We start from the raw sequence: 24026 nt of genomic DNA, 5'->3' as shown, positions 1-24026 counted from the left end.
CAAAGAGTAGACTGAACAACATCCAGAGAGATGCTCATCCTGTCTAGGACCATGATTATAATGTGAATTAATATTTTAAAACTGTATCTGAAATTAAAGTATATCAATTATACCATACTAATGTAAACAGATTCAGAACCTTAAGATTCTATCTATAAAAAAGAAAAATCAAGCATGCTTTATATCTGAAATTAGCTCAGTATACTCTAGCTGTTCCGTTCTATTTCAATATCAAAGGACAGTAGGGCCCACACTTTGAACTAATACCCTTCAAGCATTCGTGTTTTAATTTGATGGCCATTTGTATTCCAGGACCTCTTTCCTTTTGGGATCTGGCGCTGAGTGAAGCTGATCTAAATCTGAAGCTCTTTGACTTCAAAGAGAGCCCTGTGCTTGGATTAGCACCACAGTGGAAGGAACAAGACAAGAAACAATCCATAGGAGCATATGAGTTCTTTGATATCCCAAAGCTTTTGTCTGTTTCCTCTTATCAATCTATAAAATAATCTTAGCAATTCAAGCAAAACTAGTCAAACATCAAAGGAAACTGGGATAAGATTTATCTATTCCAGCATCCATTTTAATGAATTTTTTATACTCAAGTTACAAATCCTGCAAATAATAGTTTGCAATTAAAAAAAAAAAGTAGGCTGATTTTTACCTGGAGAGATAAGAGCAAGAAGCAAGGAAGAAATAAATATAACTAAGAACAGCATGTCTCAGGGAGCAACTATTTTTTGCAGAAGTTATCATGAATTTTGCCCATTATAAGAAACATTTTTTGTTCAATAAAAAGGGTAAAAATAGATAAATTATCATGATTCCTCATATTTTCATGTTCAGCAAATTTATCATGCACGTCTATAAGCATGATGTTTTTAACTTAGGAATTAAAGCTAAAAATAAAGCAAATGTTGAAAATTCTTTAATATTGGGAACAGTAAGTGAGCTGTGGGAGAACAGATCTTCAACAAACTTGATTTTAGGACAAAAAAGAACTTGACTTGATCAAAAGCCCTCTGGGCTCACCCTTTTCCAACTCTCCAAAAAAAAAACAAGACAAAACGTGAACTAAGCAGAATAAACCACAAAGAGAAACACTCAGAAGAAGCCTCTCAAGTAAAATCACTTTTCACAAAGGTAATGAATAATTTAAACATATTGGCAGTATGGTTTAAGAAATAATTGTTAATAAATTCAGGAGACAGTACTGTTTACATCACCAGGTTGTTTTTAATATATCACAAATGAATTCCATAATCACACAAATGTATTTTTAGATAATCACCAGGTCATTTTACCTCAAATAAATAAGAAGTTTTGATTCAGAATTATAGAAAATGTTAGATTTTTCTCCATCCCATTTGCTTTGAAAATGTAAAATACAAGGACTAAATAATTTCTAAAAATACATTTTTTAATGTTTTGGGGTTTGGTTTTTTTTTTGTTTTTTTGTAGTTTTTTTTTTTACTATTTATTTTTGAAAGACAGAGACAGAGTACAAGCAGGGGAAGGGCGGAGATAGAGGGAGACACAGAATCTGAAGCAGGTTCCAGGCTCTAAGCCGGAGCACAGAGCCAGACGTGGGGCTTGAACTCATGAAGATCATGATCTCAGCTGAAACCGGAAACTTAACTGATTGAGCCACCAGGAGACCTAAAAATACATTTTTAAATGACCCAAACATTATAGAAATTTATAATTCTGATGATTCCATAATGATGATTTCCTTCATGAGAATTATTAAATCAGGCTAAAATGATTATTAATAGGAGTTATTGCTTTGTGTTTGGTATATAATATGAAGAACATAGTACTACCAACCTCATATTGTCATAAAAGTTAACTGACATAATTGTTTCCAATTTTTTTTAATGTTTATTCTTTTTTGAGGGATAGAGAGAGACAAAGCATGAGTGAGGGAGGGGCAGAGAGAAAGAGACAGACACAGAATCCGAAGCAGGCGCCAGGCTCTGAGCTATCAGCACAGAGCCCGACATGGGGCTTGAACTCACAAGCCATGAAATCATGACCTGAGCCGAAGTTGGATGCTCAACAGACTGAGCCACCCAGGTGCCCCTGACATAATCTTTTCTAATTAATTTTTAACTGTTTTGTATATTTTATATATAGAAATTTTATATACAGAAAGCATGTGGTAGCTCTTAAAATAATTATTATTACAATTGTCACTGTTTAATAATAAGCCCAATCTTCCTATGTCTTCACATAAACTCCTCTGGGTTCATCTTCTGTATATTTGGTCAGGTTATTTACTATTTCTGAAATGCCAGCTCCTTCCCTCCTCATTAAGCTAAATCCTAAACATTTCCCATAGGCCTGCCATTTGTTATAAGTTCCCTCACTAACCATATCCCATAATAATAGTTCTATTACATTGAATTCAGTGAGCAATTGTATATAATACGTACTATACTATATTAAATTACCTTATACTTGTTTTCTAGTTTTATTATGGATTTAATAATTCTATATAGCTTCTCCACATCATGTATCTGTATATTTTCTTCTGCTGAATAAAATTTCTTTTTTAAGGACAAAGAATTATCTCTTACTTTCCTTAAAACACACATACATACAAACATACATCCCCAAAAAAGCTAGTATGGTGGTAGGCATACAGCAGAAGTTTTATGCATATTTGTTACGTTGAATTGTACCGCAACATCATTAATACGATAGATTGGACGTGATAGGATTTGACTTGAGGGTTGTTTTATCTTTCCCATCTTAAGTTCATCATTCAAACAATGACAGAGTTGAACACAATCTCCAATGACAGAGTTGAACACAATCTCCATGGAATTTGGAACTTCTCGAACTGCTACTTGATTGCACTGCCCTAAAAATTGTAGTCCCCACCCACCCACCCCCCCCATACAGGCACTTCAGAATTTCATTTGAGTCATACAACAACCAAATTCTGGTTCTATATGATCCACATCCTAAGTACTTGAGAATAGTTGGGAACCTGGCACGCTCTAGAGCAGAGTTGCCCTTCTACCAGGAAAAATGAACTCTATGAATTACATCTTCATATGTTTCCCTTCTCGTATTAAAACAAATGCCAGTCTTCAGAGTATAGGTTTTTTTAATAAGTTTTTTCACTTGAATAAGGTTGATACACAATGTCACATTAGTGTCAGGTGTACAATATGGTATCTGAACATCTCTATCTTTTATGCTACACCTACCACGTGTCACCAGCTACCATGTGTCACCAAAAAACACTGTACCAACACTGTGGACTATATTCCCTATGTTGTTCCTTTCGTTCTCATAATCTACTCATTCTATAACTGGAAGCCTGTATCTCACCCATTTCACCCAACCTCCTCCCGACTTCCCTCTGACAACCATCAGTTTGTTCTCTGTATTTACAAGTCTGATTCTTCTTTTTAATTTATTTTGTCATTTCTTTTGCTTTTTAGATTCTACATATGAGTGAAATAATTTGGTATTTCTCTTTCTCAGTCTGACTTATTTCACTTAGTATAATACCGTATAATTCCATTCATGTTGCTGCAGATGGCAAGATCTCCTCCTTTTTTACAACTATATAATGTCCGTGTGTGTGTGTGTGTGTGTGTGTGTGTGTGTGTGTTGCATCTTCTTTGTACTTTCATCTGTAAATGGACACTTAGCTTGCTTCCATATCTTGGCTACTATAAATAATTCTGTAGCAAACATAGGGGTGCATATATCTTTTCAATTAGCATTTTTGTATTCATTGGGTAAATATCCAGTAGTGGAATTAGTGGATCATATTGTATTGCTATTTTTAATTTTTTGAGGAACTGCCATACTGTTTTTCACAGTGACTGTACCAATTTATATTTCCACAAACAGTGCATGGTACCACATTGTTTCATCTACATGTGGAATCTAAAAACAAAGCGAAAGAAAAGACAAACAAAAAAACAGATTCTTAAATATAGAGAACAGATTGATGGTTGTCAGAGGGGAGGTGAAGTACAAATTTCCGGTTATAAGTTATATAAACCACAGAGATGGAAATACAGCATAGAAAATATAGTCAATAATAGTCCAAGAGCATTGTATGGTAACTACACTTATGTGGTGAGCACTGCCCACTGCATAAAACTTTTGAATCAATTTGTTGTACAGCTGAAGCTAATATAACATTGTATGTCAATTACACTTCAATAATAAAAGTAGAAAATAAAAAATAAAAATAATAAATGAATGAATGTATGCCAGTATCCCATTCTTGCTCAACGGGCTGCTTCAGAGCATTTAGAAGTCAGTATTTCTCCTATCTCAATTCTATTCTCTTATACCCAGCCTACCTACCCTTTCAGTATTTCATAATTACTAAGTATTTAGAGTTCAAAATAAATCAAATATAATATTCACATATAAAGGAAATTTCTATTTATTTTTGCTCTATATGTATATAGCTAAATCCATACTGGTATGGACTTTAGGTGGTGCTCAGGAGGAGCAAAAAAGAAATCAACCTGGTAAAGGGGGAAATTTTTACACTGATCCTGTCTACTATTCTCAGTACAGGATGTTTTGATGGACAATAGGGTCCATGAAATTAAATAATCAGAAATTTATCATAGTCTCAAATTCAAACCAACTGCTTTATATCCATCCCATCTTTGTGATCAATGATATAACTCATTATGCCTGAAGAAAAAAATACTTTGGAGTCATAGATATAAGAAGTTACTGTAACAGGAGGATTTTCAAAATCAAAGAGTTTTATCAAAACATGCACATTTTAGATAGATCATAATTCACCTACACATTAAAATATACCAAATCCTAGCTCTACTTACACTTTCTATAACTCATGTAAGAGCAGAATGAATATCATAATTATTTTTCCTCTGGAAAAAAAGATTCTCCTATATTTCAAAATAAGCATGCACCATGCAACATGCAAAAGAATACCTTGGATTTCTTATTTTCAGGGCCTGTTGACATGGACAATGCATAAGGTGAAATCAGCTCCTTGGTTCTTGTTAGAGAGATGGGAGGTGATCGGGTTGAAACAGATGACCTGTGGTTGGATACTGAGCTTTCAGATTTTCCAAGTCTTGAAGGCAAGGTACCACTGCCACAATTTGGGTACAGTGTTGGACTGAGCTGGAGTGCCTGGGTCGGCAGATTAGCACGAGGGAGAGGGGAGGACCCCAGTTTGGGAAGAGAGGCAGAGCTAGCATTGGAGACAGGGGTTGAAAGAGGAGTTGAAAGGTTCTGCCCCTGGCCACCTAGCTGTGGGGCTGCTCTCTTGGATCTGTTTATCAGGTTTGAAAGAGCTGGGGAAGGATGGAAACATTTCTCTGGAGAGGAGAGCATGGCTCTTTGGTTAGTGGGAGGAGACAGAGAAGATAATGCAGAGGAGGCTGATGTAGGATGTATGTGAATATTCCTGGGCTTTTCTGGGCCCCTGAGGTCAACATCGTGTTTGCCCTTCAAAGAAACAGGAGGAACACTTGGTGGAACAGGAGGAAGTCTTGCAGAACTGGATGTATCAGTCTGTAGCAGGGAGAGTGTTGGGTTGCTCTTCAAAGAAGTGGGTGACATTTTTTCTACATTCAAAGAAATGAGGCTGCTACTGTCATGTTTTGTGGGAGAAAGGGAGCATGCCTGAGAAAGGGGAGTAGATTTGGCCAGAAAAGGTAAGTGGAAGGATTGCTGCCTAAGTTCGGAAACCTGGTGTTCCCCCTGCTCTGGAGACCCTGCTCTCAGGGAGCAACTAGAGAGAGATTTCTTAGGTGTGGGTGGGGTTTGTTTTGCTTTTTGATCCAGAGTGAGTGTGGAAGAAGCCAGAGAGTTAAGAGAGAAAGTGGGACAGGATGCAGGGGAAAAGGGTCTTTGGTGAGAAGGATTTGACTTGAGGATGGCAGTGAGAAGAGAAAGCCGGGAGGGCACTGGGGATTTCACCCCTGACTTTGAGAGATTTCCACTAGATGACACTTGGCTACTGATAGTGGAAGAAGAGCCATGGAAAGAGGAGGTAAATGGTTTTGGACTTGGAGAGAGTGAATGCGTGACAATACGGACTGGTATGTATGAGGCCGAATTTGACTTCAGAGAAGCACTGGAGGATGGTGAAGGAGAAGTGGTTCCTGGGCTTTCTCTGGGGCTAAGGACGTGAGAACTTAAAGTTGTTGTCTTCTTCAGAACTTCAGATGCCAGTCCAGGTTTCTGATCTGCTGCACTCGGACTGGATAAATTAGAACCTGATAACTGAGTGGAATGGGGAAACTGTAACGTCGAGGAGGTGCCCTTCGATGCAAAAAAGGGTGAAGAGTAAGCAGAAGTTTGAAAATACGTAGCTGTTTCTTCCACCAAGGCCCCACTGACATCCAGCCTCCTAGTGTGGAATTCCTCTAGCACAGAGGCTCCGTCGAGGTTAACTGGGTCAGGTGGCGTTTTCTGATTAGTTGGAGAAACAAAGGAGAAAGCAGGTGGTTTACAGGCAAGCTGCTCAGAGGTAGTGGGAGAAGTTAACTAGAGGAAAGAGAAATAGACAGATTGTAATAGGAGATTACTTGTGAAACTATCAAAATATTCTTGTCACTTGTGTGTTTAATGCAAACAGTCCTATTAGTTTACACAAAACAGGCCCCTTAAACCTCCATAAAAATGGAAGAAATTCTGTTTTGCAAATGAGGCATTGCTCATTGCTTTAAATTTGAAATAAAATATAAATAAACTGTGAAGTGTTACATATTATGCCTCATTTATTCCCTGTAAGGACATTAATATAAAATTGTATATGGATGTTTCCATTTGGAAAATAATTCACTGACAAAATCTAAAATAGTTATCTTGACTTGGAATTGTGTGACTTGAAAAGATTTAAATCACCATCAAAGTAAGTTTCAAACTTCACTTTGAAAACTGAAATAGATTTTCTTCCATTGTAAAAATATAATAGTATATAATACAATAATATAATAATACAATGACTACAATAATATAATAATGATTACAATCCCTAAAAGTTTAACATGCTTAAAATGTTTAAAATTCTAAAAACTTGAGGTACTTCTACATGTTGTACAAGTTAAAAAAATGACCAGAACTCAAAAGATGCAGCACCCAACATCAACAAGATCAACATCAACAATGATAAATTGAGATAGTGAAAGCAAGGCTTGAAATAAGAGAGCAAAAAACATGTTCCCTAATTATTTGCCGGAATGAACATTTAATAAATGATATGGCTTCTACTGGAAAAAGATAGGTATGCTTTCATATCAAAAGAAGCCAGAGTATTTTACAAATGTAATCTGCCTTAAACAATGCAACCCACCAATCACCTGCCATATTAAAAACAAAACAAAACAAAATGAGAAAGGAGAAAGAAAGAAAGAAAGAAAGAAAGAAAGAAAGAAAGAAAGAAAGAAAGAAAAGAAAGAAAGAAAAGAGAGGGAGGGAGGGAGGAAGGAAGAAAGAAACGATCATTTTCAAGAGAGTCTGTAAGGGCCTGTGAAATAACTGGGTGTATGTACTCTTGTGCTATTTTAAAGATCATCTAGTACTTTAAGACAGTACTAAAGACAAATGCTAAAATTATAAATGATTCGAAGCCGTTTAAACACAGGTCTCCCTGCAAAATTATTTCTTTGATTCTATCAACTTATAAGAGAATTTAGGAAATATCAGTTATTCAAAATGCTAATATTTGTTAAATGATATTATACTATATAATATCTTATTGTATATACTATATATTGCCTTACATGGAAAGAAAATATATGACCCAACAATTAAACTTAGCAAAAGCCTGGTTTACAAATTCAGTAAAAGATATTTCTTGATTTTTTTTGTAATATGTTAAGTGTCCATCAGATCTACTGTAAAGATTTTCATATCATATACTTTTGAATCCTAAAAATATTTAAAACTGATAAATGCAAACAACTCACCCTAACCTTCTAAGTTTCAAGTAAACATACCTAAAATAGACCTTTCTTTTTATGTGTAAATTCATATGTGTACTTGCAACGCAGAATTCTTGTTACACAATTAATATTTGAATACATTGGCATTACCCAGAATATCTGAAAATCAGGGATAATTTGATAATCAAGCAGAATTCAATCAAATTGAGAAAGAAGCTTAACAATTCCCTCACATCAGCTTTACTTAGAAACAATTCTGCTTAGCCAGTGTTCATATAACTGATTCATGTGATTAGACATAAGTGAAAGTTCTTCTGTGATTATTTCCAATGATTGCGCTCTTCTCACAAAAAGAATGAAGAAATTTCAAGACTGTGTAGGGTGTCTTTGCATGTTATGCTATAGTTTTTGGTAAAGAATTTTGTAAATTAATAACAACAGTGACAAAATTCCATTCCCTTTTCAGTAATATTTCCAGATAACTTCAATTTATACAACAAATTCATTAATTCATCCAGATTATCCATGAAATTATGATGTTAAAATCATAAGGCTATAATTTTGAAGGTCTCATTCAGAAGAAAAAACTGTTCCCTTCAACTTTCTCAAGACTATGGCTTCTAATTACCAAACATTCTACTGTAGTGAGTCATATTTTACCTAATATAAATAATACCATTTTGTTGCACTTTTGAATAGTTGATTATTGAAGAACTTCTAAGAAAACAACTCTGAAAAGTCTAAGAATGTTTGTTGTGTTTGTATTAACCTACATACATTTTTATTGTATTCTCCTATTCAATATATTAACAAGTATTTGCAATATATTTGTTTCTAATTTGCAAATACAGCAGATGTTACCCTAATTTACATTAATTAAAAAATACAGCACCATACTTTTATAAAATTCCCAGGAGTGAAGAATTATTTTTTTAATGAAAAAGATTCATTTTCCTAAATTCCTCTCAATGGGCTAAAAAAAAAAAAAAAGTAGTTAAAGACATGAATAACTTTGTGCAGAAAGAAAGAATGTATACCTCTCAAATGCTCAGTCAGCTCAGAATAGGTCCTTCATTTACCACTACCCTATAGATCCTTTACCAGTGATAATTAACTTCTCTAATGATGTCTACAAATTTCTATCCCTTCATCCTCTTCCATTATAACATCTTGTTTTGTTTTCTAGGTTTGTTAATGATGCTCTAATTCCTTCTCCTCAAGGCTATTCTCTGTCTTCCTCATCATTTATTTCTAACGTGATCTTTGTTGATCTCTTTGCTTTAAACACCTCTCCAAAGCTACCTTCAACTATGTTCTCCAATTCACAGCCTTCTTCTGATTCCTTGAGTTCCCTTACCATATACTTCTTCCAAAGTTATTCCTAACTTCTTCTTCTAGAAAGACTATCCTGAATTCTGGAATACATTCACAATAATCTCAGTAAGAGAAGATTCTTATAGTGTTCTGCTCTCATCAAGTGGATGATCTGAATGCTAAATCCACTCTTGGATCCTGTATAACAGAAGCCACCAGTTATTCTAACAACCAATCTCTCTTGTGGAGCTGTTATAATTTTAGTCAACCTAAATTAAGTGCTTCCGTATATATTCAATTTTTTCTAATGAGTCTTAGATTCCAAAGCATCTGAATAAAAGCAAGAGTGATTGATCTGCTGTCTGAATAGTTCCCAAGATTAGGATGGCACAAGAAATTGATCCATATAGTAGAGCTCTTGCTCCTAAATCTGTACAGCCATGCAAGGTAAAAACTTTAGATTCCATTTTGAGCTTATATGCAGTAATTACATTAAAACACCTTGGCCTCCTAAACACACCTATTTATGGGTCATCTCACTAATGAACACTCGTAATATCACTGGGCAGATAGATTCTCAGCCTTTCAAACCTTAACAATTTAAATAATATTTCTGGTATTTCTACCTCTAGTTGCACTCCCATTTAACCTAGCATTAGAGCAACTTTTTAAAATCTAATCAGAGCACACCTACACTCAAGATGTCATCAAAACTTTCTCCATGTATAATGTGAACTAAGTAACTTCCTTCATGACAGAGTCTCTCTCTCATCTCATCTTTCTCATCTCCTACTATTTTCCATCTCAGGTTTTAGAAATACTTTGTTCAATCTCAACCTTCCAGCCAGTATTGTCAACATTATAGCCACCTTGTTCTTTTTCTAATCCACTTGCCAAATCTTTAATTTTAAATCAATCCTGCTGCCATTATGCTCCTACACCTAATCTACTTAAAGCGGCTATGAAAATAATAATAATAACAAAGGGCTTCCCGGGAAGATGGTCAAGTAGGAAGATCCTAGGCTCACTTTATCCCAGGGATACACCTAGATAACACCCACATCAGTGTCAATAACCCAGAAAAAGACCTGACGACTGGCAGAACAGACTCTCCACAGCTAATTGTAGAGAACAGGCCACACCAAAGAGATTAGGGAAAGTAGAGACACAGTTGGGAGCCAAACTGACCCAGGGGACTGTCCTTAGAGGGAGGGACACCATGAGTGCTGAGAGGGGAAAGGAGCAGACCCCATACCACGTGCCCTGGGCACAAGGTACTTGCAGTGGGAAGAAAAATCCCCATAATATCTGGCTTTGAAAACTAGGAAGCCTAACTTCAGGAGTGCTTACAATCAGAGGGGCTTGACACCTGGAAATTTAAGAATCAGCAGGCTCAGCTCTGGGAGAACAGAAAAACAATAGGAAACTGAGTTCCAACCCTTAAAGAGACAGCACAACAAATAGCCCTGCTTAGACACAGCATAAAAGCAGCAGTTTGAAAAATGCCTGGAGTTGGGATGCCTAGGTGGCTCCCACCTAGTTAGTGTCCCACCTAGGTTAAGTGTCTGACTCTCAATTTTGGCTCAGGTCATGATCTCATGGTTTTGTAAGATTGAGCCCCAAATCAGGCTCTGCACTGCCAGTACAGAGCCTGCTTGGGACTCTCTTTCCCTCTCTCTCACTGCCCTTCTCCTGCATGCTCTTTCTGAAGATAAATAAACTTTTTTTTTAATTTAAATAAAGAAAAAGAAAGATTCCTGGGGTACACAGATTTGCTTACTAATCTCAGAGCATGTGCTGGAGGGGTAGGTATCTTTAGGAGACACCTCTAAAAACAAAAGAGCCTACCCCCCAGCCTACATACAGGGATATGTGCAGGAACCAGCATAGAACCAACACTATCCACCTAGCTCACTAACAGGATGCCCCACCCTCCTGCTCTTCTGCAAACTCACCTCATCCAACATGCTCTTGGAGGGAGGCCATGCAAAGCCATGTTACAAGCATGGCAGTGTGAAAGCAGCCTTGAAAGGAGCCAGCACCACCTCAAAATGCCTCCTTCCCCAGGGATGGGGAAGAAAATCACACACAACATTCAACTCTGGCCATAACAATGGGCTGGAGGCAGATATCTTCTCTAAGTGCAGGCAATGCCCATCAACAAAGCTTTGCAGAGAATAACACAGCAAAAGCACCCTGCTATTTAGTACCACCACAGCACTGGCAAGTGTCTTGTCAGACTCAACTCAAGCCCAAGGCAACACCAGACCAACCCACTAACAACATAGGGGCCTAATTCTGCCCACAACAGGCAAAGAGAGTCTTTGAAAATGACTAAGCTGAAGGCTCAGCCACAATAATAGGGGAACATGCAACATATATAAAAGACACTTCTGAATTTCCAGGTTCTGGTGAACAAGGGACACTGAACTGTAGGTCACTGCGGGGCCTCTTTTTCTCAAGGCCACTACTTTCAAGACTAGGAGACTTATAGCCAACTTTGCTAACACAGAGAAACAGACAGAGAGTTAGACAAAATGAGGAGACAGAGGAATATATCCCAAACGAAAAAAACAGGACAAAATCACAGCAAGAGAGCTAAATAAAACAGAGATAAATAATATGCTTAACAGAGAATTTAAAGTAATGGTCATAAAGACTGTCACTGAACTTGAGAAAAAAGTGGAGGATCTCATTGTGACCCTCCACAAAAAGACAGAAAATATAAACAGTAACCAGAGATGAAGAACTCAATAACTATAATTGAAAGTACATTAGAGGGAATAAATAGTGGACAAGAAGAAGTAAGAAGCACAGATCAGCAACCTGGAGGAAGAGTAATGGAAAGCAATCAAGCTGAACAAGAGAGAGAAAAAATAATAATAATAATAAATGAAAATAGATTAAGGGAACTCAGCGACACTATCAAGCATAATAACATTCATATTATAGGGAACCCAGAAGGAGCAGAGAAAGAAAAGAAGAAAGAAAATTAACTTGAAGAAATAACAGCTGAAAACTTTCCAGATCTGGGAGAGGAAACAGAAACTCAGATCAAGGAGATACAGACAGACCCCCAAAAAATTAACCCAAGGAGGCCTACACCAAGACACATAGTAATTAAAATGGCAAAAAGTAGTGATAAAGAGAGAATTTCAAAAGCAGTAAGAGAAAAGAAAACAGTTATGTATGAGAGAGACCCCATAAAGCTATCAGTGGATTTTTCAGCAGAAATGTTGCAGGCCAGAAAAGAGTGGCATGATATATTCCAAGTGCTGAAAGGAAATAAAACCCTACAACCAACGATATTCTATCCAGCAAAGCTATCATTCAGAATAGATAGAGAGAGTTTCCTAGACAAACAAAAGTTAAAGGAATTCATTACGACTAAACCAGCCTTAGAAGAAATATAAAGGGGACTCTTTGAGTGGAAAGGAAAGATATAAGTAGGAGTAAGAAAAGCTGGAAGCACAAAAGCAATAAAATTAAGTATATCTATAAAAAGCAGTCAAGGGATTAACAGAAAAAGGGATGTGAAGTATGACACCATATACCTAAGATGTGGGGGTGGGGGTGGGGAGAGAAGTAGAAATTTAGTGCTTTTGCGATGGGTGCAAACTTAAGCCACCATCAAATTAATATAGACTCTATATGTATTTAGATGTTATATATAATTCTAATGGTAACCACAAAGCGAAAACTGGTAATAGATACACAGAAAATAAAGAGAAAGGAATCCAAGCATACCACTAAAGAAAACCAGCAAACCATGAGAGCAGAGAGCAAGGGAAGAAAGAAACAGAGAAGAATTATGAAAACAACCATAAAACAAGTAACAAATGGCAATGAGCATGAACCTAACAATAATTATTTTGTTTGTAAATGGACTAAACACTCCAATCAAAAGACATAGGGTAATGGAATGGATAAAAAAACAAAAATAATAAGATACCTAGGAATAAACTTAACCAAGGAGGTGAAAAACCTGTACTCTGAAAACTGCAAAACAGTGATAAAAGAAACAGGTGACCCAAAGAAATGGAAAGACCTTCCACGCTCATGGGTCAGAAGAACAAATATTGTTAAATGTCTATACTACCCAAAACAATCTACAGATTTAATGCAACCCCTATCAAAATACCAATAGAATGTTTTACAAAACTAGAGCAAATAATCTTAAAATTTGTATTGAACCACAAAAGACCCTGAATAGCCAAAGCAATATTGAAAAAGAACAAAACTAGAAGTATCACAATCTCAGATATCAAGATATACTACAAAGTAGTAGTACTCAAAACAGTATGGCACTGGCACAAAAATAAACACATGAATCTAAAAGAACAGGATAGAGAGCCCAGAAATAAACTCACAATTATATGACCAGCTAATCTTCAACAAAGGAGGCAAGAGTGGGAAATAGGAAAAAGACAGTCTCTTCAACAAATCGTGTTTGTAAAACAGGACAGCTACATGCAAAAGAATGAAACTGGACACTTTCTCACACCTACACAAAAATTTACTCAAAATGGATTAATGACCCAAAACCATGAAAATTCTAGAAGAGAGCACAGGTAGTCATTACTCTGGCATTGGCCATAGCAACATTTTTCTAGAGGTATCTCCTGAGGCAAGGGAAATAAAAGCAAAAATGAACTATTGGGACTACATAAAAATAAAAAGCTTCTGCAAAGGAAAGGAAAGGAAATAATCAACAAAACTAACTTACAGCCTATGGAATGTGAGAAGATAATTGAAAATGATATATCTGATAGGGGGTTAGGATCCAGAAAATATATATAAAGAACTTATACAACTCAACACCAAAAAAAGCCAATTAAAAATGGGCAGAAGGCATACACAGATATTTCTCCAACACATCCAGACATATGAAAAAATGCTCCACATCACTCATCATCATGGAAATTCAAATCAAAACCACCATAACATATCACCTCATACCTGTCAGAATGGCTAAAATCAAAAACACGAGAAAAAAGAAGTGTTGCTGAGGACTGGAAAAAAAAGAAACTCTCATGCACTGTTGGTAGGAATGCAAACTGGTACAGTCACTGTGAAAAACAGTATAAAAGTCTCTCAAAAACTTAAAAATAAAACCAGCATATGATCCAGTAATTCTACTACTGGTTATTTACCCAGAGAATATGAGAACACTAAATGCAAAAGATAAATGCACGTCTATGTTTATTGCAGCATTATTTATAGTAGACAAATTATAGAAGCAGCCCAAATGTCCACTGATAGATAGATGAATGGATAGAGAAGAAGTGGTAGACACACACACACACACACACACACACACACACACACGAATATTACTCAGCCACAAAAAAGAATGAAAAATCTTTTCATTGAAAAGATGAAAAATGAAAAGAATGAAAAATGCAAAGTCTTGCCATTTGCAACAACATGGATGGATCTAGAGGGTATAATGGTAAGTGAAATAAGTGATTTCACTCATACGTGGAATTTAAGAAACAAAACAAACCAACAAAAAAAAGAGATAATAAAAAAGAAAAAACAGACTCTGAACTACAGAGAACAAATTTCTCCCAGAGGGGAGAAAGTAGGGCTGGGGAGACTGGGGGATGGGTGAAATAGGTGAAATAGATTAAGAGTACACTTATCATATGAGCTCTGAATAATGTTTAGAATTGTAGAATCACTGTACCGCTCGCCCAAAACAAATATAACACTGCACATTAATTATACTGGAATGTAAGAAAAAAAAAACAATGGAGAAAAAAAGAAATAAAAAATAACACAGCCCTTTTGATTGGCAGGGCCACTGCACTTGACCTAGGAACTTGTCCCTTATGCAGATATCAGCTGAGAGTGGAACTGAATTCCCTGAACCTGTGCAGAGGAAGGCATCTTTCTCTCACATATGAGCTAGAAGGCACTTTAGATTGTCATCATAAAGTTAAGGTCTTACAGTCTCAACTGGGCCCTGTGCCTCTCAGTATTTTGTTGTTGTTGTTGTTGTTTTCTTTTGTTTTGTCATCAGCTTCCCATCCTGCCCTGAACAACAGGTCTTCCAAAAGTTAACACTCTCCATAAACCCTGTTCTCACCACTCCTCTTGTTGTACTCAATAGATGACCTAGATTCACTTTCTCCAAGGAAAACTGAGATTAACAGGAAAATCTATTGTTTTCTACATCTATTTTTATTCATTCTCCTTCCTTCTAAGGGAAAATGTTGACTTTTCAATTGTTTAAAAGGTAAATTTTCCCTGTGTACTCTGAATCACAGCAGCTCTTGCCTTCTTTGGAATCTTATTTCATCAGTTATGCCCCTTGTGCTACGTAGCCATCCTTTTTCCTTTTTATTAGCTGTCTCATTTGTCTCATAAATATAAAGCAGAATGCTTCCAAACTTTAAAAACATAGTAATAAATATTTTGCGGTAGATTATAAAAATGCCCCAGATTCTCTACTCTTTTCATAAAAAAGGAAAAGTCCTCCTTTCCCACCCGCCTCCATCTCAACTGGCCTTAAGACTCGTTTTGGCCAGTGGGACATTAGCAAATGTGACACAAGAAGCAATGGCTTGAAAGACACAAATGCCTTGGAGCTTACTGGCTTGCTGAGGACAGAACATCACCATGACGTGAATGCGCCCAGGCTGGTCTACCGGAGGATACAAAACCACATCTCAGCTAACCAGCTACCAGCTGACCGAGCAGCCAATTGCAGACAAGTGAACCACAGCAAAGATTAGCTGACCCTATCGCAGATACGCAGAACCACCCACCTGAACACAGCCAAACTTCTGACCTGTAGATATTTGAGCCAAATAAATGTTAGCTGTTTGAAAACACTACATTTTGCTTGGTTTGTTATGCAGCAAATGCTAACTGATAAAAACATGTGCACACACGTGCACCAAGAGTTTTGTGGATCCTACATATCCCTTCATTTCAGACCCATGTTGTTTTCTTCTGACACCTGTACCATACAATCACTGTATTGATTTCCTTACTTCACCCAACACACCTTAAAGAGACTTCCTAACGAGCCCCACCCTTTTATTATCCCCGCCTCTTTTCAAAGGAGCAGAATCCATGACTTGCTTCTAATAGAATGTGGCAAAGGTGAAGGCATTTTTCAGATGTAATTAAAGTCCCTGGTCAGCTGGCTTTAAGTTAACCAACAGATTATCCTGCGTAAGCATGACCTCATTAAGTGAGCTCTTTAATTTTTTAAGTTTATTAATTTATTTTGAGAGAGACAGAGGCAGCGTAAGTGGGAGAGGGGCAGAAGCAGAGGGGGAGACAGAGAAGCCCAAGCAGGCTCCGCACTGTCAGCATGAAGTCCAATGGTGGGACTCGAACTCGGGAAACCATAAGATCACGACCTGTGTTGAAACCAAGAGTCAGACGCTTCACAGATGCGCCCCAAATGAGCTCTTTAAAAGAGGGTCAAAAGTTTAGAGATTACAGTGTCAGAGATTTGCTTTCTCATTGTCAGCTTTAAGAAGTAAGCTCCCATGAGTTCTACAGCCTCTAGGAAAAGAATTCTGCCAATAACAAAAGGGAGTTGAGGAGCAGATCTTTCCCTTGCAGGGCCTCCACATGAGAGGGCAGCCTGATCCCTTAACTTCAAACTCAGGAGGCCCTGAGCAAGGAACAGGTTCAGCTGTGCACAGACTTCTGACTACGGAAGCCTTAAGACAATAAATAGTATTTTATTAAAGCCAATAAATTTACGGTCATCTGTTATGCAGCAATAGAAAACTAACACACTTCCCAATGACCTCTAAAGAGTTTTTATCCCCTACTCTTCCACAGGAACTGTTATCACCAATGTCTACAGTGATTTTTTTTTTCTATGCCCAAGAGGCACTAGGGCAAAACAAATGCCTTATCGTTTCTGATTTCTCTATAGAATCTGACCTCCTATCTCTCTCTCCTTTTTAAAGCTGTTTTATCTGTGGCTTTTATTTCATCACTGTCTCCTACTTTATCTCCTGTCTTCTGATGAGTCCTTTCCAGAGTCCTTGTCTTCTTCTACCCGCTTCTTATAAGTTGGCACTTCCCTGGTTGTTCGCACTATCTGAAATGTCCAGGCCCTAGGTATCTGCCAAGAAAACTTGTATTCATCATGCACATTGGGCTTCTACAGTGTGAACCTTCCTGATGGTGCGGGCTGATCTAGGCATCCTCCCCCTGAATCTCCCCTTGTTCCTAGAACGTGTTCCTTTTCATTGTCATTGTTTTCAGGTGCATCTTTTTCAAATCCCCTGAAGGCAGGTCCTGTCTTTTACAATTAATTCCCTTACTCTCCTGTACCTGGCATATTACCTTCATGCAGGAATGAAGAAACAAAGTGTCTAGTGGATATAAGAACAGAATGACAGACTGCTAGGACCTAGAGTCTCATCACCTTTCTTTGAAGAAAGCCTCATCAGTGACTGTCCCTCCTTGTTCTTTTTTTATTATTTTTTTAATGTTTATTTAATTTTGAGAGAGAATGAGAGAGAGACAGCGTGTGAGCAGGTGAGGGGTAGAGAGAGAGGGAGACACAGAATCCAAGGCAGGGTCCAGCCTCCAAGCTATCAGCACAGAACCCAATGGGGGTTCAAACTCATGAACTGTGAGATCATGACCTGAACCAAAGTCAGGAGCTTAACCGACTGAGCCACCCATGCTGCTCTGCTCTAGACTCTGATTAGTGAAGATGAGCAGAGGAAGGGGAGAACAGGGACTCTGACATCCGGTTCAGTCTTTATTTCGCCAACAAGGAAAAAAATTGAATTCTGACATCAAGTCAGGAGACACTCCTGTTAATAGGAGCCATCAACTTTCTGCTGGAATCATCAAAGCAACTTGATTTTCCATTAATGTGCTTTCTCTGCCCCTTAGGCTAATGGCACAATTGATCTCATCCAGAGGAAACAACCTGCTACCACTGGGGGATCTCAAGGGTTCTGCCAGCACAGAGCAGATTAAAGCCTGGGAGCATAAGGAAAGCTTCTATGTCTAATGCCCTAGCCAAATAATTTGTTGTAATCTCTTTTCCATGGATCCATAAAATCTAGGTACTTAATAAATATGCATGCCAGTGTCCTAATTTCCCACACTTTGATGTAAGAACAGCCTTTATTTAACCCCAGCCAGTTTTTTTACCTCATTTTCCATGTCTTCTCCTTTGTTCTTATGCCCAAACTACAGCTGAACCAATATAAAACCTCTGCCTCCTTACAAGTTCCTTACCCTGCACCCCCAAACACGCTGCCATCTCAAATTCTTTATTTTTATTTCTTTTGAGAGAGACGGAGAAAGAGTGCAAGTGAGAGAGGGGCAGAGAGAGAGGGGGACAGAGGATCAGAAGCAGGCTCTGTGCTGACAGCAGAGAGCCTGACATGGGGCTTGAACTCATGAACCTGCCTGCTAGGTCATGACCTGAGCAGAAGTCAAATACTTAACTGACCGCGTCATCCAGGGGCCCCTCTCAAACTTCTTAAATATAGTAAATCACCTGTGGAGAACATACCACGAGCCAGGCACTGTTCTAGGCACATTACATATATTATCTCATTTAATCTTCACAAGGGAGGTTGATATCATTACCCCATTTTATGAATGAGGAAACTAAGGTTTAAGATTCCAAGTGACTGTCCAGAGGAGCATGGCCAGTATGATGCCTCTGTCGTTCCTGCCTTCCCATACCATCTCTCCAGTACATGGTCTCCTTTCCTTACCATCTATCCCTATCTTAGCTGCATTTCTGTCCCTATCACCCCCCTCATACTGCTCTCCTTAAGGTCACCAAATGACCTTCTGATTCCCAGATTTAATAGGCTTTGAGGGTCCTACTTTATCTGACCTTGTTTTGTATTTTATTTTTCCTCATGCATTATTTATAATATTTTATTTTTTTAATTTATTTGATGTTGTTTATAGGCTATTCTTTTTGTTCAACATCCCTCCAGCTTTCATTGCATGAAACCCCTTTCTGCAACTTCCTTTGTCACCTCAGTCCCTGTCATTGGCTTCTAGTCTTTCATAGACCCTTCACATTTTGCTCTTTCCTGGTTTGTATCTTGTTTGTTTTAGAGAGAGAGAGAGCACAAGTGGGAAAAAGGGGCAGAGAGAGAGAGAGAGAGAGAGAGAGAGAGAGAGAATATGAAGCAGGCTCCAGGCTCAGAGCAAAGCCCAATGCAGGCCTCAATCCCACAACCCCAGGATCATGACCTGAGCTGAAATCAAGAGTCGGGCACTCAACTGACTGAACCACCCAGGCACCCCTTTCCTGGTTTGTATCTTATGTCTTTTTGTTCTACATTCTTTCCATGAGTAAATACCTCCACCCTCATCAATTTATATAGCAAAATCTCCAGTCCCGCATTCCTCTTCTGTTTTCCAGATTCATACTTCCAGCTCCTTCCTAGGGAATCATGCTGTGCCACCAAGGCATCACAAACTCTGCATCAGATGTCTTATCTCTTGCTATCCCTTCCCAAGACCTATTACATTTCCCTTAACTAATGATATCAGCATTCATCCAATTTCCCTGATTATAAATTTCGTTCATCCTTGATTTTTCCCATATATGTCAATGAAAAATGCTTACCCTGTAAGTTCTTTTTTTAATTCCCACTGTTTGCCTCAGCTACAGGCTTTATCATATGTCTTTCAGCCAAACCACTGTTTGTTATGTGTATATTCACTTCTCTGTTAACTCTTAATACTATCCCTAGGTAAGATGATTCTTAGACTTTTATATCATCATTCAAGATGTCAACACTCAAAAATATTACTCTTTCTTTCTGAATTTTATTTGAGAGGATTTTAATTCAATTGCTTATTTTATACAGCATTTTTACTTTTGACCTACACTTTAAAGTTTTTAATTGTCTAGTGATTTTTTTAACATAATGTGCTTTTATTTAAACATGCCACTTCAGTGAAAGTATTTGGGATATAAATATATTCAACCCAATATTTATATTCACTATATTCATGATAATATAATAATCACTATAGGGAACAACATGTTTAATAAAAATGGATTTAACATGGACTTTTACCTCTAAAGACTTTACAATCTGCTAGGGGAGATAAGGTATGCACCTAAATAGTTATAATACATGCTGAAATAGGATAATTGTTATAAAAGATGTACCAAAAGAAAAAAAGACAAAAAGAAAAAGCTATCAGAATCATATTGAGGGAGAGTTTATTCTGACTCAGAGAACCAAAGCTGACTTCATGAAGGGGTCAATATCTGTGCAAGGACTCCAAAGCTGTGAATACTTAAATATTTATTCCTTTTACACACCTTACTGAACCTCACCTATGTGAAAGACACTGTAGTAAGTGCTGGAAACACAGAAATAAATGAGGTAGAGCTTGACTTAAGTTGTTCTCTGCCTACTGAGGAGGAAAAAATAATGTGTCATTACAACACAGCGAAAAGGAGTTATAATAGAGATTTTCTAAAAAGGCTAAAAATATATATGGAAAGTGGAAGAGGTGCTCCTTCTGCTGAGCTTAGTGTTAAGTAGCCCAGGCCAAAACGGAGATGGGTCTGGGGAAGAAATAAGCTTTACAAAGAGGAATCAGGGGCTCAGGGATGGAAAGCTACGAAGTGTGTACTCTTGTGATAGTTCAGAAGAACCGAGGAAGAGAAGTACAAGATGTGAACAGAAAATGACATCTAAGCTAGTTTCTTGAAAAGGTAAAAGCCAAACCAGGAACTGAAGGCATTTTTTAGGATAGCTTAATAAATTGTTGCTAATAGTGCTAATTTGTAGACAGTTCTATACATGGATTCATTTTTACCAGTTAATTCACTTAAATGACTACATTTCTGATTGAAAAATTGACGTTGTTGGCATGAAGTAATCCAATCAGGATATTCTTTAGAGTTGTTGTTCCTACTACTGACTACATTAAAATACTGAATGCCTTCTTTGGTGCCTGGATCATTGTAAATGATGTAAACATTTGTGGGTAACAGTTACCTTATTTCATCTTATTTTTATTTGATGATGTTCTACTATTCATCACTCAAATGGATTATTATAGGAAATGGAAACAGGAACAATGGCTATTCCCAAACTTTCCAAGGTCTACTATTCCTCCATTAGTGGTAACCGTAATTTTCAGCCACTACTGGTGAATTAGGTTGAACTTTGCCTTTTCATTAGGAGCTTTGATAACATGAACTATAACCTACTGCAAAATAATATATTTTGGAAAAAAGATCCCAAGGTATGTATCCAGTCTCTAGTTTGACTTATATATATTTGATCACATAAAAACAAGTTAAATGACCAACTCAGGGGGAAAAAATCTAACAATTGGGGAAGGAGTGAATCAAAAATCCAAAAATTGCTTCATTAAGAATATTTTCTTTGTTTTCTTCTATTTTTTATCATCATGCCTTTATGTTCTTCTTCACAGGGGCCAGATAAAATTACCCTCCCCTGACTATGAGAGCCCCCATGTCTACAACTTGGTGATTCCATCATCTTTCCTGAGGCAAGAAAGAAATGTTTAAGCCTAACACTGCTTACTGAGAATATGTTTAATTATATAATTAGAACATTTCCAATCATTGAGAATAAATTTTGAGAGGAAATAAATGTTTTAGTCCAGTAGACCAAGATGGGGGTACCCTACTGAGAGTCTTCTACCACGAAAGAGTAGCCTAAGGATACTGGATACTTAAAAGTGACATAAATTAAGCATCAGGAAGTCAGTGAAAGCTGCAGAAATGAAGATAGGGTGACACCCAAATAAGATGCCTACTCTACAATTATGCATAGGTCCTATCAGCCCCAAAGGGCCAACTCACCAATAAAAATGTTCTCCCAACTACTTTGAGATGCTTGCAAGTGCCTTGTCTAACAGATCCTAAATAGGACATCATGATACTGACTCCTGCTTTACAAAAGAGAACTTTGCATCCACTATCCACTCCCAAAGCCAGTCTTTGCATTCCTGACATTCTACCTAGGCCTTGTCAAAACCATTTTATAATTTCATTATGACAATTAGCCAGCCAATGGCAAATCTTTCATATTTTTCCCTTCAAAATCCCTCTCTATCCACCTCCTTTCTTTCCTGCCTGTCACAGAAATGGGTCTTAAATAGGTTCTCCATCTTAAAGGAACTCTTCAATTTTGCTGCTAAGTTTTGGGGTGGAATCTTCTCCCCATTTCGCTGAGGCAAGCCCTGCACTGGTGGGTTCCAGGACTACAACAGATTCTCTCCATAAGACACACAGGTGAGATTTCTTTTTTCTTACACACTCTTATTTCCTAGCCTGTCCTTTTACTACTCTTTCAGCAGTTTAAAAGTAATGTGTCTACATCTGATATTCAATTGATGTCTTCCCACAGGATCTTTCTCCTATCTGAAGTATGCTTTTGGATGCAGCCAGCTAACCCAGCACTGTCTCCTAAGAAAGTCCCAGTATCAACCTCTTCCAAGAATTATTCAAAAGTAAGAGATAACATTCCCCCAGATCCACTCCAGCTGAATATTTTACATTTTCTCTTCAGCCAATTCGCAGTACAATTATATAATCTTTTTTGTCTTATGAATTAATTATCTATATTTACTCTGATGATTTATGATCTTGGGATTTTGGTTTTTTAGTATCTTTTCTCTTTGAGAGTTTTATTTGCTTCAAACAGGAAGGCCTTTGCAGACAGCCTAGGATAAAGAGTATGTAAACATTTTCTTTTATTCTATGACAAGAAGAAAAACCTACCTGCCCATGCTTTTGTGGAGGGGCAATCCCATGAGACATTTCAGGATGTGATGGGGCCTGGAGGTCTGTCCCCCGTGTTTTGGGACGTACCACATCAGAGGCCAGAGTGGAGGAAATTGCTAGAGACTTGGGCCGAGAAGCTGTGGTGCCCATCCCTCCAGGGGGGCCTTGTTCACCTTTTCCACTGGTAGATTCGTCTTCCCCTTCCGAGTCCACAACAAAGACATATTCAGCTTTAAAGAGGTCACTTTGCTGCATTCCTTGAAGTTCGTTTGCTTTGAGTCCCCTTCCTTGTGAAATATTTTCACTGACCTCTGAAGGATAAATCAATGTTCCTTGGTCTCTCTCCCGTTGGCTCCCAGCATTCAAGGTCAAGTACTCATTGGAATCAGACTGTAATTAATGTAGAGACATAAAAGCATTGACATTGGTTTGACACTGGCTTCTGTTTTGCCTGTACTCTTAAAAGTTTAACCTGCTTATGATTTCCAAAGACTAGAATTTTTAGGAATATATTTAAAAATCAGGTTGACTTAGGAGAGACTGGATTGAAATTAATGGCTTACTTTTTTTCAAAAAAAAAAAATTTAATGTTTATTTTTATTTTTGAGAGAGAGAGAGACAGAGACAGAGCACAAACTCAGGAGGGGCCGAGAGGTAGATACATAATCTGAAGGAGATTCCAGGCTCTGAGTTGTCAGCACAGAGCCCAGTGCGGGGCTTGAGCCACAAACCATGAGATCATGACCCAAGCTGAAGTCGATTAAGTTGACACTTAATCAACTGAGCCACCCAGGCACCCCTGAAGTTAATGGCTTACTTTTACAAGCCCGGTTGTCTGTCCTAGTCCAAGCCCAAACAACTTCAAGCTCAGAATCAATATCAAGTAAACCTGCTTTAAAATAAATCATGATATAATTTCTTAAAAAGAAATAGAGATAGCAATGTTTCCCATGAAGGCATTCATGAAACAAATGGGCGTTGGTCAAGTGTTTAGTTAATGGTCAGGCAAAACCTGTATAAGTCAGAGAGAAAGGAAACCCCACTGAAAGTTCCTG

The 24026-nt window shown here is 37.6% G+C and overlaps 1 protein-coding gene across 1 annotated transcript in view; it reads right to left on the bottom strand.

Moving 5' to 3' along the window:
* Nucleotides 1-24026, bottom strand: part of LOC122220693 (muscular LMNA interacting protein) — a 213705-nt gene that overhangs the window by 74345 nt on the left and 115334 nt on the right. The window contains exons 3-4 of the mRNA XM_042940388.1: nt 22969-23361; nt 4945-6510 (exon numbers count right to left, since the gene is read on the bottom strand). Of these exons, the coding sequence (XP_042796322.1) occupies nt 4945-6510; nt 22969-23361 (1959 nt within the window). The remainder of the gene's footprint in view (nt 1-4944; nt 6511-22968; nt 23362-24026) is intronic.

The sequence above is a fragment of the Panthera leo genome, chromosome B2 (genome assembly GCF_018350215.1).
Source record: "Panthera leo isolate Ple1 chromosome B2, P.leo_Ple1_pat1.1, whole genome shotgun sequence".
Lineage (NCBI taxonomy): Eukaryota > Metazoa > Chordata > Mammalia > Carnivora > Felidae > Panthera > Panthera leo.
This window is presented reverse-complemented; position numbering and strand designations above follow the sequence as displayed.